This window comes from Pipistrellus kuhlii, unplaced genomic scaffold, assembly GCF_014108245.1.
Source record: "Pipistrellus kuhlii isolate mPipKuh1 unplaced genomic scaffold, mPipKuh1.p scaffold_m20_p_22, whole genome shotgun sequence".
NCBI lineage: Eukaryota > Metazoa > Chordata > Mammalia > Chiroptera > Vespertilionidae > Pipistrellus > Pipistrellus kuhlii.
In genome coordinates, this window is record NW_023425521.1 from 1,578,128 (window position 1) to 1,595,201 (window position 17,074).

Genomic DNA, 17,074 nt, shown 5'->3' on the forward strand with positions numbered 1-17,074 from the left:
GTAGCTAGCTCCCAAACTGAGAAATGATGTGTCTTAATCCTGTCTGTATGGACTGTTCCTTCCCAGTACAAAGCTTCGCACATATTAAGCACTTGGCAAGTGTAGGCCCAGGGCTGAAAGGCGAGTCGGTGGATAGGACATACCACGTCCAACCGCAAGAGGGCGTGCTACGTTCCTACCAGAGAGCTGGGGTTGCTGGAAAAAGGGGGCTCCCTGGCCCCCCAGCACAAATCACCTTCTTCAGAGAAGCACAGGGTGGATAAAGTTGCCTCCTCCGTTGGTGGCTGGGTCCTTGCGGAGTGGGTGGGCTGGCATCCTCCCCCCGAAGTTTGCAAACATTCCCAGTCCCTGTCACCCGGATTGGGAACCCACTGAGGGACTGGGATTGGGGCGGGTGACGCAGGACATCAGGAGCATGAGGGTTCATTGAAAGCTACCCGGACAGATCGGAGAAGGCAGGACTGGAGAGTCGCGGAGGGAGCGGGGAAAGACGGAGGGGAGAAGCAGGAGGAATCACGGGCCTCCGGGACGGAGGGGTTAACGGGTCGGCCCGGGCTGGGGACCCGGCGGAGGGCGCCGAGGGGGGCGGGCTCTCCGCAAGGCCCGAAGACAACAACAGGCCGTCCCGAGCCAATCCGGGCGAGGGGGCGGGCCCGGGAGGGAAGCCACGTGCCGGGGCGGAAGGCGATTGGCTGTCCCGGAGTTGTTTGTGAGCGGCCATTGGCGGCGGCGGGGAGCCGCCTCCAGCCGATTGGCCGGGTTTTGGAGGACGGCCAGGGCCGGGGAGGAGGCGGTGGAACCGCTAGGCCAGGCTGGGCCGAACCGGGCCGGACCGAGCGCGAGAGCCCGCCGCGCGGCCACCCGAGCGCGAAGCCGAGCCGCGGTCCCGCCGCCACCATGCGCTGGCTCCGCGCGCTGCTCAAGAACGCGTCCCTGGCCGGGGCGCCCAAGTACATCGAGCACTTCAGCAAGTTCTCCCCGTCCCCGCTGTCCATGAAGCAGTTCCTGGACTTCGGTACGGACTGGGCTGGGGGCGTCGGGCCCCGCGGGCGTCTGGGTGGAGCGGATGGAGGGGTCCTGGCCAAGGAGGGTGCACGCGGAATAGAGAGGCCCTGAGTGACAGGCGAGGGCTGCTTGGAGAGCAGCGGGCAGGAAAGGGTTAACGGGGAGGCAGGGCCACCCGGCCTGAAAGGGCTGTGGGTGCCTGGGCTGAAGGGTCTCTGGACTCACTATGAATGGGAAGTAAGGGGCATTGGATGGGGGGGGGGGGGGGAATGTCCGGGTGTGTTACCGGGCTTTGAGAGGGGTCTTGGAGAATAAGGGGGGTGCATTGGGGATACTAGAGCAGGAAGGAGGTAGGGAGTATATCCAGGCTTATATAAAAGGTCCTGTTGACGCTAAGAGTGGGAGACAGAGAGGAAATGGGGGGGGGCGCTGCTGGTGGGAGTACCGGGCAGCCCTGGGAGGTGCAGCCCTTTGGAAGGAGGCCTGGGCTGGGCACCGAGGGGTCAGTGAGGAAGGGCTCTTTCAGAAGGTGCCCACAGGAGAGGCCCAGACCGGGACACCTCCACTCCCTGATGGAGCCGGCCCCCCCCCCCCGCTGTCACTGTGGGCAAGGACACTTGAAGATCAAATCCCCTTAGGCCTGACTGCCTGTCCCCAGCTGGGCAGGGGCCCAGGGCCCCATAAGTTGGAGTCGGGCAGCTTGCGCCCACCCGTGGCTGCCCCTGGTGCCTAAGCTAGGAACACCCACCGTCAGGGTCCTGGGGGTGGCTCTGGAGCAGGAGCAAGGCTGTGCCAGGTGGTGACTGGGAGCCACTGTGCGGGCCCTGTCTAGACTACACGATTGTTTCCACGATGCCACCTGGGGATGACGAGGGGATGCCCAGGACTCTCAGGAGTTGAGACAGTGCCTGGCTCAGGTTACAGCTGCGTCATTGTTGGGAGCAGGCAGGGAGGGGGCAGCCGGGACACAGAGCACCTGTTTCCCTGGACTTGGCCGCCTGCCCTGTGCCCCATTGAAGCTGCCCCCGTGTCGGAAAGCCTCCTGTGCCCCCTCGAAACCCCCGCAGAAGTTCAGTCCGGACTGGATGGACCCCAGTGACACAAATGTCACAGCTGGCAGGGGCTCACAGTAGCGTTCAGTCCACTTGTACAGTGGGGGAAACTGAGGCCTTCAGAAGGATAGGAACACGTCCTGAGTGACAGATTCGGGGGCAAAACCTGGACTGGAACCTAGGTCTCCTGATTGCAGCCTGTGGCCTCATTCAGTCCTTCACCATCTTTTCGTTTTGAAGCCAAGCCAAGGACCAAGTTATTTGGGTTACTACCATCCTTCCGCCCTGGCTGCCTCACAGGTGGCAGGCATTAACGGGCATTAACGCGGGGGCACCCTGCCTGGTCATCAGGACCAGCTGGGTGAGGATGGGTTGGGCCAGAGAGGATGCTGGGGGGCCTGTAGCTGCGGTGATCCAGGAATACTCCCTCCGCCGGGGCCCAGCCCCGGGAAGGGATGGATTTCCCAGGCTGCTCTGCCTACCTGGGAAGTCCCTGAAGTGAGTGCCTGGTAGGAGGGAAGGACAGAGAAGCAGTGAGATAAGTTAGGCCAGAGGCAGCTCACTTCACATGGGCTTGGGTGTGGATCTGCTGCTGTTGAAGGCAAACAGGGTTCAGCTGGGGGTGAGGAGAGGATGCTGCTCCCCAACGGGTTAGATGGGGTGGTGGGGTGGTCAGAACACTGCAGGGCATTGGGAGAGCTGCCTGCACTGTGCCGCCATCACTCCTCTGAGTCCTCAGGAAATGACGGATTGGATCCACCCGACCCTCGAAATGTCTGTCCTGTGGCTCCGATGGTTTGCAGCTCTGTGCGCTCACCCCTCTCCTTCCTTCCCTCCTTCCCTCCCTCCCTCCTTCCCTCCCTCCCTCCCCCCTCCCTCCCTCCAGGGTCCAGCAATGCCTGTGAGAAGACCTCCTTCACCTTCCTCCGGCAGGAGCTGCCCGTGCGCCTGGCCAACATCATGAAGGAGATCAACCTGCTTCCTGACCGGGTGCTGGGCACCCCCTCGGTGCAGCTGGTACAGAGCTGGTGAGACCCCGGCCAGGTCCCCACACCTCCCTCCATGGCCAGTGCCCTGGGCTCAGAGGTGGCTCCTCCGTGCTCCCAGCAGCCTTGACGGAGGCAGGGACAGGGGAGGCCCAGGGCTCCGGGAGCCTGGGGTGTCACTCAAAGTCAAGCAAAATGCTGGGCCAGAGCAGGGACCGAGATCAGGCTCCTAGCTTCGTGTCTTACCACTCTCCTTCCTCTGGAAAGCCCAGGTCCACCCGGGAAACCCTTTTCACTGCCATAACCCCGTCAGGCTAATGCCAGCCTTCGCCCCCAGCCCTGGCCCTGAAAACCGGCTCCTGCCGGTGAGTTACCGGCGGCAAAACTGGGAGACAGAAACAGGAAGAAGCACGTTGTAAGTCCTATTGTCCGAGCTACAAGTCGCACCGGTTTGGGTGTTGGAAAACACTCCCGTAGGCACAGGACCCACACCCAGAGGGCTTCCGAGGGCACAGGTCCAGAGCTTATTGCACAAAGAAAGCAGCAGCCCCAGAGGAGCCTTCCCGGTGACGCTCCCCGCTGAGCTCTGTCCAGGGTTAAGTAACTGGACACTGCAGGCCCAGGCCAGTCACAGGGAGAACCGCACTGACTCTCTAACCGGGCCCATGAGGGGCTGATCATGGATGGTCTTCGGTGCGGGAATCTTGCTGGGTCTGGCTGCCAGGGGTGTGGTCAGGCATTGGTTTCCTTTTGGATTCGGAAGTAACACACCAGCTTGGAGCCCAAGGTCAAACTAGGGGAGCCCATGACCTTGATAGGGGTGAGGTGGTGGGAAGGCAGAAGAAAAAAAGTCGAATTAAGCACCTCCTATAGATAGAGGTAGGAACAGTGACCTGCTGAAGTGTTCGTTTTATTTAAAGTGAGAAGACAGATATTATTTAAAAGGAACACGGGTTGGCGCTTTTACCCTCATTGAGAAAGTGTAACATGTTTGCTTTGGCATGTGGAAAACACCAAAAAAGAGGAGGTGGAAGAGGGGGCCGAACACTGCCCTCCACCCCATAACTAAACACTCAGTGCGCCGGCTCGGCTGTGAGGCTCTTGGCGCCCTGCCAGCCTTTTTTTCCTTGCACAGATCCGCCTATGCATGACTCACTTCCATTAAATGAGATACAACACGGAAGGAAAGTGTTTTGTGCGCAAAGCCAGGCATCAGTCTGTGGGAGTGAATGCCAGCTGGGCCAGGACGTTGTGGGGAAGGTGAAGTGGGTATGCAGTGCGTGGAGGCGGCGATGTGCCGCTGGGCCTCCATGAGCTCGATCTAGGAAGAAGGGAAGGACATTCCAGGCCTCAGGAGCTGCCAGTACAAAGGTCCGGAGGCAGGAAAGTGCCCCGCAAGGGCATCCGAGAGCTTACTTGGTGGATACAGTGCTGTTAGTGAGAGCTGGGAAGGTGGGGTGGGGGCACAGAGATGATTTTCATGCAGCCCAACCAGGTTACCCCTTGCTGAGCCCTGTCCCCTCCCTGGTCCATGACCTCAGAGCTAACGTGCATGTCCCACCGTGGGGCAGCGTGGAGGTCATGGGGGGAGACAGAAGGCACCATCTGTTCCCTGCCCCACGCTGGCTGTCTGGCTGATGGACTTGGCTGCCTCTCAGCTGGTCCCTGACTCCGGGACGCGTCTTCTCAGGCCCCTCCCTGGACACTGTGTTCCTGGGAGAGCCAGGGATGGCGGGGAGGGGGGACAGGGAGCTGCTGAACTGCCCATGCCTCCCCAGGGCCCCACAAAGTCCCTTCCTGGAAGTCAGTTGCATATGTGGGAACTCGGCCTGACTTATTCCTCTGTCAGTAATGTCCACCGACAGCAGGAGGGAGTGAAGTTAGATCTGAGAGAACAGGCCCCAGCGATGATTTGGCTCGGAGGAGAGCCGGCGGAGGGATTGCTGGAGTGCCTGGCACCCCGGAGAGTCAGCCTGCGGGGGTTGTTGCCAGGATGGGCATCAGCTGCAGCAAGAGAGAGTGAGGTCTGAGGGAAGGAAGGACGGACTGTCCCGTCAGGACAGGGATGGGGTGGCTGCCTTGAGAGGGTGCAGCCCTCCTCCAGGAGAACCCCCTGCCAGCTTGGGTGATGGGGGCAGTAGAGGTGGGCAGAGTTTGCATGCGAGGAGGGGTATGACCTACCAGGGAGTATGGCCAGAAGGCCGCTAGCTTCAAAGTCTGATGAATAAGGAACAAACCCTCCCCTGTGGAAACTGGAAAAATCCTGTACAAATACTAGTAGTGGTGGCAGTGGTGGTGGTGGTGATGGTGGTGAATAGTCAATATGGGGCAATAACTAATGGAGTTTCTACTTGGCTGGGAGAGGCACTAGGCAGGAGCCACTGAGAGCAGGAGGAGAATTCCTGGTTCCAAGTGAACCTGATAAATTATTCCAACTGGACAACTTGGTACCGGGGCCCCTGTTTGGACGTGACTGGAAGGTGGTGGGAAGCCCTGGGTGTGACATCAGCATGCTTGATTCTGAGGCTTGGCCTTGCTGCTTGCTGGAACCTTAATCCTTGGTGAAAACCACGTGGCCTCTCTGAGCCTTGGTTTTCTCATCTGTAAAATGGGGATCCAGGCTGTTTCTAAGGGCCAAGTGCCACTGCTAGACGGGAAAGGGGGTGGGGTGTCTGTAAACACAAGTGATGCCCATGGCTTCTGAGCCGCAGCATCTCCAGGCAAAGGTCATGGCAGAAGTCCTCTGAGACAAGGTAGTGATGATGGTGATGGTGATGGTGATGATGATGATGGTGATGGTGATGGTGATGGTGATGACATAGGAGACATACCTGGCAGCCTGCTGTGCATCAGAAACTGCTCCAAGCATGTCCCTGTATTAACTATTGAACCATCACAGCAGCTTATGAAGCAGGCCTTGCTACTGTTCCCATGTTATTGATGAGCAAGAGGTGCAGAGAGGTTAGGAACCCTGCCTGAGGTCATGCGGAGTGCTGGGCTTCCCACCGGGCTGGGCTGGGTGCGCTGGAGGCTGCATTCTTGAAGGGAAAGGCGGAGGGCCGTGTTCTGGGCGGTGGCCTGGGGTCAGATTCCATATCACAGTCGTGGGAAAGTGGAATTCACAGAATCTTGCTTGATGGCTAGTGTCCCTGGAGCATAGAAAGGGCAACCTTGACTCCTCTCGGAGAGAAAGCCTGAGGGAGGGCGCAGATTTGGTGGGGACGCACTTCCAGAAAATAGAGGGGACGGGAGAGGAGCATAGTAGAAGCCAGCGACAGTGAGTCACTGATGAGAGTCTGCAGGGAAGGGTGGGAGGCCATGTCACAGATCAGCATCTTCTTGGGAAACTCCCTTGCAGGTCAGCAAGGCATATGGATCCCAAATCCCACCCAGGGAGGACTCCCACCCAGACCCCCATCGCAGGAACACTCCTGGCCCTTAAAGAGAATAGCCACCATCAGCACAGGCTCCCAGCATCCACAGCTGCTCTGCCAGGCGTGGGGCTGGGGCTTTAGCCAAGCCCTCCCATTGGCTCCCTCAGCCGCTCCTTACGTAATCAGAGTGGGAACTAGCGACCTGCACCATCTCCTCTCATGCCACTGCTATGAGCCCATTTACAGATGGGGACCTGAGTGGTTCCGCGGCCTCTCTAAAGAGGCACAGTCAGCCGGGGGACCCAAGCCTGCCTGGTCAGGGTCCCCACCCCCCACCCTTCCACAGAGTGACTTCCAGTGCACGACACATCTGCCCCCCTCCCCTCCCCACCACCCACTGCCTGTCCACACCCTGTCCCCAGAGGCATGGGCACTAGTGCACAATACACACGCACTCGCACACACCCACAGGCACACAGACTCACACATACTCCCACCCGCAGCAGCGCTTCCTCCTGCTTCCATACAAGGCTCTGCGCACCTCTCCCCCAGTGCACGCTCATTCCAGCGTTTCTGCACACACACACATGCCCACACTCCCTCCTCCTGGCATTCCACCCCTTGTTCAGCAGTCCAGGCTGAACTGGATAGAAAGCCTCAAAAGGCAGGATTTGGGCGTGTGTGTGTGTGTGTGTGTGTAGGAGAGGGGAGTGTGTGTGTATGTGTGTGTGTGTGTGTGTGTGTAGGAGGGGAGAGTGTGTGTGTGTGTGTGTGTGTGTGTGTGTAAGAGGGGGGAGCAGGAAGGGAGAGCTCCAGATCTCACTAAGGGAGTCTGGCGGCCTTGTTTACTGCTGGCGCCGCTGCCTGCCAAGGGTGTCACCGGGAGGGACGCACCTGTCACTGCACCACTGCTTTCAGGCCTCCCGTGTCCCAGCCCAGTGCTTTCTCAGGCCCCCAGAGGGCTGTGCAGCCCAGGAGCCAACGTGGCTCCAAGATCCGGCCTTTACTCCTGTGTGTGCCAGGCCCCTGCAGGGCTTCAGGCCAAGACTGGGGCCCCCCGGGAAAATCCTTCCCATCCTCTGCTCTCCCGTCCAAGAGTACACTCAGAGCTACTCCCCTGCAGGAGTGGCCCCGTGAGGGAGGCAGGCAGGGAGTCTGAACCCTGCTTCCCAGTCCAGGAGACTGAGGCCTGGGGCTGGCAGCTCTCCCCATCCGGCACTGCCCGCTGCCAGTCTATTCCGGTGCCCTTTGTGTACTTCCTTGCCCATGTGGCCAGGCCCCCTTCTGCCCTCTACGGCTCAGCAGGCAGCCACGAGGGACAGTGCGTGCAACTAGAGCGCTTACCCTCCCCCTGGGCACTGGGACTCTGCCCTCCCTGCTCCTGGCCAAGGACCACCATGCTGGCCAGGCCTCCTAGCTCCCACCCCTCCCCTCTGCCTGCCCTCTGGGTCTTGGGAAGGGGTTCCAGGGCCCTGCTCTCCAGCTGGCCCGCTCCCCTTCCTCTCTCTACCTGCCCCCAGCATTGCACACTTGCAGGTCCTCTCCGTCCCAGAATCGTGTGAACACAAAGCTCAATGCTGGGCACGATTAGGGAGCAAGGCATTGGAGTCACACAGGCCTGCGAGAGAGAAACCTCACTCGCAGGTTAACTTCCTCGTCTGTAAAGTGGGGCAGTAGCCAGCAGTAGCAACTACCTCTGGGGCGATGGTGGAGGTTGCGGGGGGAAGCAGGGGAGCATGGAGTGGAGCCCTGGCCCAGGCCGGTGCCCGGGAAGTGCTGCCTGCCACGACCACCGACATCGGCGTCACTGATAGGATCAGGGCACAAAGGGAGCAGCTGGTCGTGGGTGTGGACTTGACAGCAGACAGACCTGGGTGTGAGGTCCAGTGCAGCTGGTTCTGGTGTGGCCGGGACCCATCACCTGCCCCCTCTGAGCTGGCTCCTCGTCTGCAGAAAGGGGGCTGGCTGCAGGTCCTCGGAAACCATGGCGTCGTTCTACGTTGTTTCGTCCACTGAGCCAAGCCAGTCGGGGCTTCTCTCCTGTCTTAAGCAAGAGAGGGAGGAGCCTTTTCTGAGAGGCTGGTAGGCCTTGGGGGTCCTCCCTGCTCAGGGCTATGGGTTGTCCTCCTTCCTATTGGCTGGAAGTGTTTCTGTCAGAGAGAGGCTCAGCTCTCCGGTCTCCCCAGAGCAAGCTGCAAGAGGGGCATGTTAGCAGGGAAACGGTGGGTGTCCTGGCTCAGGGGAGCGGGGACCAGTGGCTCCAGATTGGTACCGCCTGTTGCCATAGGTGGGCCTGACTCCCTTGCAGAAGCTGGTCTCCGGCTGTCCCTGAGTTAGGGCTTCCTGGCGCTCCCTTTGGTTACCAGCTCTTTCTAGAGCCTTCGGACACTGGCCTCCCTACCAGGCCTACAGATGGAGGCACCATTCCTGCTGGGCCCTGCGGAGGGCGTGAGCTCCCAGGCTTGTCAGAGCTGGGCCTGCCCCCACCCACCCTGCCCCCAGCTCTTCCCAGCTCCCATTTAATCCAGTTCCCTGGCAGGTTGCACGGCTCCTGGTGCCCAGCCCAAGCCCGCCAAGCCCAGAGTCGGGGTATGTCTGTCCTCCTCCTCACGAAGCCCCCTCTCTGGGGGAGCCCCTGGCTGTAACACCCTGTGGGCATTCAGGAAGATCTGCTTCCGTGGCGGGGCTCAGGGAGTAGGGTGACTTGCCCAGCCTTCTCTCACTGCCAGCCCTGTGTCCAGTGCCCGCCAGGGCCTCACTCCCCTCATCCCTGAGACTCTCTGGATGGATGGTCTGCAAGGCCCTTCCAGGCGCCTGCTCCAGGATCCAAAGCAAAGGGGCTCGAAGGGGGACCAGCAAGTGGAGGTTTTCTTGCATAACTGGCTGTTGTCAGGGAGACCCATGCACGTGGGGGGAGAGGTTTGCGATGCAGCTTGTCCGCCAGCGCAGCTCCAGGCGGTTCCCACGGGAGGGACAACGCCAGGGTGAGGGCAGCTGGGCCGGGTGGGGAGGGGGCCCGCCCAGAGCTGAGGCGATGTCCCCCCCTGTTCCCCTGCCCACAGGTACGTCCAGAGCCTCCTGGACATCATGGTGTTCCTGGACAAGGACCCAGAGGACCAGCGCACCCTGAGCCAGTGAGTGAGGGCCCTGTGGGGGCAGGAGGGCAGGTGGAGGCGAGTGGCGTCTACGGTCATAGTCCCAGGGGCAAAAGTGCGGGCAGGATGGAAGAAAGGACCCCTGCCCTCAGGCTATCCCGTCTGAAGGGGGAGACGGCTCCTGTCTTCAAGGTGCCCTGAGTCTGACGGGGGATCCAGCCCTGCCCCCGGGGAACTCCCAGGCAGGCAGGCAGGCAGTGGGAAGGTCAGTGAGGGCTTCGGGAGGAACGGGGTGGGTGCTGTGCGATCATCGGGGTGAGAAGGCTTGAGTGGGTGACTGTGGCGAGGAGGCCAGAAGCAGAGGAGAGTCTGAGGGTATCCCTAGGCTGGGCCTGGGTGGGGGCCAACGTCTGCCCTCCCCCGCAGGTTCACCGAGGCCCTGGTCACCATCCGGAACCGCCACAACGACGTGGTGCCCACCATGGCACAGGGCGTGCTCGAGTACAAGGACGCCTATGGCGACGACCCCGTGTCCAACCAGAACATCCAGTACTTCCTGGACCGCTTCTACCTCAGCCGCATCTCCATCCGCATGCTCATCAACCAGCACAGTGAGCCAGGCCAGGCCGGGGCGGGGCGGGCCATGGCAGGCCATGGCAGCGTGAGAGCCATCGCTGTAACTGTTTACGGACTCAGGCCACCCCGTTAAAAAGTGTCCAGTGTGTCATTTGTAAAACTCTCACTGGAGGGGTCAGGGTCAGAGGAGAGCGCAGGGGATGGGGAGGGGGGCAGCTTTAGGGTCAGAGGCATTAGGAAAAGAAGTAGAGAGTGGAGAACCCCGGGGAAGAGGGAGAGCCGGACGGGGACGTGCTCTGCAGCCCCAACAGCAGCGCCTCCTTCCCCTGCAGCCCTGATCTTCGACGGCAGCACCAACCCAGCCCACCCCAAGCACATCGGCAGCATCGACCCCAACTGCTGCATCTCTGAGGTGGTGAAAGGTGAGCCTCCCCCACTGCGCCCGTCCACGAGGAGCCCCGTGACCCTGCCACGCTTCCCTGGCCGGGAGGTGACCCGTTCCCCAGTGGGTGGGGGCCACATCCCCATGGGTTCAATGTTGGGGATGCCCAGTGTTGGTGCCAAGAGGACTGCCTGCTGGGTGAGTGCCTCCCCCCACCCCCAATTCTCTGGATGACCTCTCTCTTCCCTCAGATGCCTATGACATGGCCAAGCTCCTGTGTGACAAGTATTACATGGCATCACCTGAACTGGAGATCCAGGAGATCAACGGTGAGTGAGGAAGGCTGCGTGTGTGTGTGTGTGTGTGTGTGTTTGTGTGTGTGTATCCAAGGGCTGGGGACGTGGGAGTTAGGGAATGAACTGTAATCTGGAGAGGGGAGAAGCAGAGCTGGTTGTTTTGGTTTTTTTTTTTAGTAGTAGTGTTATTTATTTGATAAATACAGAGGTTTACAGTTGCATTGTGACGTTAATTTGACAGTAAAGCTATTGTCGTAATCATAACTGCATGTCTTTTTCCATGCAAACAGTGTAAACCTGTGTTTATCCAGCAGCAGACGTAACAGGCAAGGTCCCTGTTCTTACGGAGCTGCCATTCTGGGTGCAGGAAGGTTGAGGAATGAAGCCTTTGTCCAATGAGTAAACAGTATACAAGATACTTTCATATCATGCGAAGAAGGGACGGGCAGGAAACACAATGGAATCACGTGACAGTGATGGGGCAGAATGGTGGATTAGATGGGCTATTAGTTAGTCTGGCTGCCTTCCCAGAATCCAAATAACAGGCTTAATTATGGAAGAGGTTTCCCTCTCTCCAGCCTGAAGAAGGGGGCAGGCGGGGAGGGGGGTGGGGGAGTGGGAAGAGGAGGCAGAGCCCAAACACATCACTTCCCTAAGTCACCTGGCTACCCAGCTGCAAGGGAGACAGAATTTTGTCTCTAGCTGGGTAGCCATGAGCCTGTTAAAACACTGGAGGAGGGGTATCTGTTAGTGAATGCAGAAGGGAAGAATGGCTCCAGAGGGAAGTGACAGGGTCCTACTTGGGACAGGTAATCAAGGGCCAGCAGGAGCAGTATGGTGGGGATCGGAGAGCGCAGGGGTGATGGGCTGGAGGGAGAAGCTGGGGCATGCAGGGCCCGTGGGCCACCGACAGGGGCTGGGATTTTTTTTAAATATATTTTATTGACGTTTTACAGAGAGGAAGAGAAAGGGATAGAGAGTTAGAAACATTGATGAGAGAGAATCATTGATCAGCTGCCTCTTGCACACCCCCTACTGGGGATGTGCCCGCAACCAAGGTACATGCCCTTGACCGGAATCGAACCTGGGACCTTTCAGTCCTCAGGCTGACGCTCTATCCACTGAGCCAAACTGGTTTCAGCAGGAGCTGGGATTTTGAGTGCAGCAGGAGCCACTGAAGGGTTTGCAGCACTGGTGATGACAGGATCTGACAACTTACATGCTAAGATACTTAGAGGTTGGAGGAGGCAGAGAGAGGACAGGGAAGAGCAGCTGAGAGGTCACTGCAGGAATCCAGGCGAGGGGAGGGAAAGGCATCAGAGGTGAGAAGTAGGGGGTGGATTTGATAGTGGAGTCCGGGCTTATTGAGAGCCAGGGAGTACAGAGGAGAGGAGGATCAGGGACCTAGAAGCTACCTCTACCCCTCCTCCAACTGCCCTCAGCCCTGCCCTGCCCGTGTGCCAGAATCTGAGGTGTTTCATGTCCTGTTCCTCAAAGTCACCCTGCCTATATCCTAATGTTCGCTAAGGCCAAGTTCCAGACCAGCTCCCCTGAAACGCCTTCCCAGACCTCCCAGAGAAGACAGGCACCAGCCTGTCCCTGGTGTACCTCTGCATTGCACTGTGTGAATTACGTGGGGACCACGACCTCAGGGCAGAGGCAGGCCACTTCACTGTGGTATCCCCAGGCCCAGCCCAGGGCTTGGCTTACGGCTCTGGGTACAACACCGGATGTGAAAGTCAGTGTGTGTTTCTCTGTCCAGACTTGCATTTCTAAGAGGGTAGGGGTGGATTTTATTTTTCTTTATGTCCCCACTGCCCAGCACAGGGCTGAGAGTCTTTCATTCATTGGCCCATTGCACACTTATTGAGCTCCTGCTACCCACAAATCTCTGTGCCAGGCACTAGGGGGAAACACTTAGTCCCTGACACCAAGAAACTCCAGGCTAGAGTGATTCTTGGGAAACGGGACTGATGTCAGCATCACCTGGGCAGTACCCTGCCCTCTCCCCCCAGGGTGAAAGCAGGGGGTTCTGGTGTCCAGGTGAATGCTAGGAGGCTGGATACAGGATAGAAAGATCCTATTTGATGCTTAAATGAATAGGCGGATAGATACCTGGACAGTGGATGAATGGAAGAATGGAGATATACTCTATGAATGAATAGATGGAAAGGATAGATGCTTGAAGAGATGCATAGACTGAAGAACCATTGGATAACTGAATGGACAGTGGATGGGTAGGTAGAGGAATTAGTGGATATTGAATGGATGGATGGATGGGTGGATGGACTGACAGATGGGCATTGTGTAATGGATGGATACTATATGGATAGATGGTTGAATGGACACTGAATGGATAGATGGATGAGTGAATGCTCAGTGATTTGAGCAGCAGATGGGTAGTTAATGGGTGGTGGTTGAGTGCGGGGTGCTAGATGCTGGGTGAATGAATTTCCTGCTCATTGGTTTTGACTTCCCTGCAGCATCCAACTCCAAACAGCCTATTCACATGGTTTATGTCCCCTCCCATCTCTACCACATGCTCTTTGAACTCTTCAAGGTGAGGAGCCTGCGGGATGGTACTTGGCGGGCTGGGAGGCAGCTAGGGCTTGGCTTCTCTCATCCTTACCTCTTTCTCGCCACAGAATGCCATGCGAGCGACTGTGGAAAGCCATGAATCCAGCCTCGTTCTCCCTCCTGTCAAGGTCATGGTGGCCTTGGGAGAGGAAGATCTGTCCATCAAAGTATGTAACCCTTGATTTTGGGGGGAAGTGGGGAGACTGCCAGGAGGTGGGCTTGGGAAGACCCTGAGGGTAAGGAAACCCAGGAGAAGATTGAGGGGATCAGGGGTGGGGATGTGTGAAAAACAGGCTGGAGAGCCCCCCAACATGTCTCATCTCCCCCAGATGAGTGACCGAGGTGGGGGTGTCCCCTTGAGGAAGATTGAACAACTCTTCAGCTACATGTACTCCACCGCACCCACCCCCCAGCCTGGCACGGGGGGCACCCCACTGGTGAGAAGGCTTCCTTCCGGTTCCCCTTCTGCCTCCTAAAGGATCCTGTCTGTCTCTTCATCTCTCTCAGATTGTCACCCTCCCTCTCTCTCGCTTCCTTATGTCACAGGGTCTCCCCATTCTCATACGGCTGTGTAATGTCAGTCACCTCTCCTGAGGCTGGGCCTCCCTGTCTCTGTCCAGCCTGCCCCTCCCTACCTATCTGTGGAGGTCTGCCTGTCACCTTATCTCCCCACAATGTTACTATTTGTTCAACTCAGCACCTTCCTGTCCCCTCCCAGGAGTGTAGGTAGAGCTGGGTTTGGGAAACTGAGACTCAGAGGAGTCAGATCCCCTGGCTGCCAGGACCTAGCTTCTCTCCTTGCCCTGCTAACACCCCACATGCCTCCTCAGCTTTCCTCCCTCCCCCAGATTGGCCTTGGTCACCCCGTAGCTCCTGTGTTGCCCCAGAACCTCCTATTTCTTGTGTCTCCTCCCATCTGAATTCTGGGGACCCCTTGCATGACCTCAGCTCAGCACCCCTCATTCTGTCTATTCTGCAGCACCAGCCTCCTCATCACACTCCCTTCCTGTCCCCTTGCAGGCTGGCTTCGGGTACGGGCTCCCCATTTCGCGCCTCTATGCCAAGTACTTCCAGGGGGACCTGCAGCTCTTCTCCATGGAGGGCTTTGGGACGGACGCTGTCATCTATCTGAAGGTGAGGGTCCCCCCCCTGCAGAGCCCTGCTGGTGGGCGGGTCTGGCAGGATCCGCCTGCTGTTAGACTCCTCCCATCCTTTCCCAATTCTGGACAGAACCAGAGCAAAGCTACAGGTCCCCCGGCCCCGGACGCTCCCAGCGTGGCAGGCAGTTTCAGGGAATCCATGGTCCGTGACAGAGAATGTGTCATTCAGCTCAGGGGGACATGGAGGCTCAGAGCTGCTGACCTCCTTTAAGAACACTCTGCCCAGCCTCCCTCCCAGGCCCTCTGAGCCCCCTCCTTGAATGGGCAGGAGCAAGACGCACAGAGGGACAGGCCCTGTGAGGGTCTCCCTGGGCCAGGCTCGGTTGTCTCAGCATGTCTGGAACTTGCGGAGCTGATATAAGGGCCCCAGTCAGTAGCCAGCACAGCCCACTCTGGGGCCAGGGTGTCTGCTGGGCAGCGGGAGAGGCTGAGCCCGATGCTCCCCAGGCCCTGTCCACGGACTCGGTGGAGCGCCTGCCCGTCTACAACAAGTCGGCCTGGCGCCACTACCAGACCATCCAGGAGGCCGGCGACTGGTGTGTCCCCAGCACGGAGCCCAAGAACACGTCCACGTACCGTGTCACTTAGGCCCAGGGCGCCTCTGCACCGGAGAGGATGGACTGCTTGCTGCCTCTGGGACCGGCCACCCCAGCTGCCCTCCCCGCCCCCTGCCCCCAGGTGGGGAGACTCCCAATGACCAGCTCCTGTCTCTATGGACGTCACCGTGGTGACCAGTCTGTGGTGACCTCTAAGTGCCAATCTGTCTGTCTGGAGATTCTCAGGTGGTCTCCCCCAGTGTCCAGTGGGAGATCCCTGAGGATTAGGGGTGTCTCCACCTGCTGGGGTGTCCCCATGGCAGTCCTGATACCAGAGCTGCCCTTTTCCTGCCAGGATCCCCCTCACCACCCTCCACAGCCTGGCCTTCCAAACAGATGCTCCTGCTTGCCTTTCCCCCTTAGTCTGCCAGGCACCCCGCCCTGGTCCGTGCCAGCAGTAGGAAAGGAGCCCCCAGATCTGGGTGGTGGGTGGGGGAAGGGGTTGCACCTTGGGCCCCTGGGTGGGGCCCTGGTCTGGCAGCCTCACCCTCCACTCTGAGCTTCGGGTCAATATTAGGAGGGAGGGAGTTCCTGCCAGGACCTCACCCCTAAAGTGGAACAGCCTGGGAGGACCCTGAGGCAGCTTAGCCGGCTGCCCGAAGCCCCCAGGGGCCCCAGCAGTGTTTCTGCTGCCTCCCAAGCCCTTCCCGCACGTCCTAACATGCACACCCCCCTGCCCACCTCACCCCCACACCCTCCCTGTGCTCCACCCCGGCTCCCACGGCGCCGACGTGCGTGCCCGGGTGGCTGTCCCCCGATGCTCCGTGTACATAGTTAGTTTATAGTCCTGCGTGTCCCCGCCCTTCCCCTCCGCACACGGGGGCTAAAGTGTGTGCGCTTCCCAGCAGCCGTGACGGTGCAGGGGCATCCGCAGTAAAGAGATGTGATGAGAACCTGGCCCGGCTGCGTTCCTGCGGGGAGGGCGGGCCACGGGACAAAAGACAAGGCGTGCAGGCGGCAGCCTCGTGACCGGCACATGACACGCTCGGGGGGGCCGGACAGCTGCGGGCGTGACTCGGTGTGTGCCACAGGACACAGCAGGCCGGCCCCCGGCCCGGAAGGCGGAGATCACTGGCACATCGTAAGTGTTTATTGAGATAAACTGAGTACTGCCTCCCCCTTCACATGCAGGCGGGCACCCACAGAGCTCCCACGGTTTCCAGGACCTGGGTGCCCTCCAACCTCCCCACCAGCCTCCACCGAGCCCAGGTGGTGCCAGTGCCCCCGTATCTGTTTCCCTCAGAAGCCTCTCCTCCAGCGCAGGCAGCAAAGGGCTGGGTCCCAGGGACCAGTGGCCCTCAAGCTGCAAGCCCTGGGCAGGAATGAGGGGAAAAGGCAGGCACTGGGTCCTGTCCCCCGCTCCAGGCAGATGGAGAGGGTCCCCCTAACCCCAATGGGAACTGGCCAGTGCTCCGGAAGCTGGGCCAGTTTGCTAGCCCCGAATGCTCTCCTACAAGGACAGGTGCCACCCCTGGGCTGCTGGGGTGCACTCCATCCCCACGGGGTGGGCCCCCGTCCTGTAGGCAGAGCTCAGATGAGGGGGAGCTGACAAACCCTGCCAGTCGAGCAGTTTCCGGGGAACCTAGAGTTCTCTCTGCCCGGCCTGGGTGAGGACTCGCCCGTCCAGTCCCTCACGGGCATTGGCAGGGGCGCCCTGTGTCTCCACCAGCTCTGAGTCTGTTCTGTGGGCAGGGAGGGCTCAGGTGCTTGTGAGGGCAGCCGGGGGAGGAGGGGCCTGCCTTGGAGAGCAGGACAGACACAGGCCTGGCCGGCCCCCGGGGAGGGGCAGGCCTGTGAGGTGTCATCTCATGGGGATTGCAGGGGAGGGGAGGGGAGGGGAAGAGGGAGGGTTCGCCCTCCCTTTGCCTGAGGATGGCCGTGCTGCTGCCTCTGCGCTCCTGTGGAGGAGGAGACTGGGAGTCTACCTGAGTGCAGCCTGCTGCAGTGCCGCCGGCCTCCCTGGGAACAGAGTTCC

At 59.6% G+C, this 17,074-nt stretch overlaps 2 protein-coding genes across 3 annotated transcripts in view; both read left to right on the forward strand.

Moving 5' to 3' along the window:
* The window catches only part of ITGA3 (integrin subunit alpha 3), a 41,044-nt gene extending 30,921 nt beyond the window's left edge, over nt 1-10,123 (forward strand). Inside the window, exons 26-28 of the transcript XR_006742467.1 lie at nt 8,638-8,645; nt 9,002-9,006; nt 10,120-10,123. The gene's annotated coding sequence lies outside the window, so the exon portion shown is untranslated. The remainder of the gene's footprint in view (nt 1-8,637; nt 8,646-9,001; nt 9,007-10,119) is intronic.
* Nucleotides 764-15,992, forward strand: PDK2 (pyruvate dehydrogenase kinase 2). 2 transcript variants are annotated; one of them, XM_036451132.2, is made up of 11 exons: nt 765-1,015; nt 2,944-3,085; nt 9,480-9,551; nt 9,939-10,123; nt 10,421-10,510; nt 10,722-10,799; nt 13,250-13,326; nt 13,412-13,510; nt 13,673-13,780; nt 14,364-14,477; nt 14,951-15,992. In XM_036451132.2, the coding sequence occupies exons 1-11, from the start codon at nt 898-900 to the stop codon at nt 15,089-15,091; spliced, it is 1,224 nt and encodes a 407-aa protein (XP_036307025.1). In that variant the 5' UTR covers nt 765-897; the 3' UTR covers nt 15,092-15,992. The 2 variants fall into 2 exon arrangements, with proteins under 2 accessions (XP_045442046.1, XP_036307025.1); XM_045586090.1 differs by lacking the exon at nt 13,673-13,780 and having other exon boundaries at nt 764-1,015.
* The last annotated feature ends 1,082 nt before the right edge of the window (nt 15,993-17,074 follow it).

Coding starts and splice junctions, on each gene's coding strand:
- PDK2 (XM_036451132.2), top strand. CDS start 898: ATGCGCTGGCTCCGCGCGCTGCTCAAGAACGCGTCCCTGGCCGGGGCG. Junction 3,086..9,479: donor GTGCAGCTGGTACAGAGCTG/GTGAGACCCCGG, acceptor CCCTGCCCACAG/GTACGTCCAGAGCCTCCTGG. Junction 9,552..9,938: donor GACCAGCGCACCCTGAGCCA/GTGAGTGAGGGC, acceptor CCTCCCCCGCAG/GTTCACCGAGGCCCTGGTCA.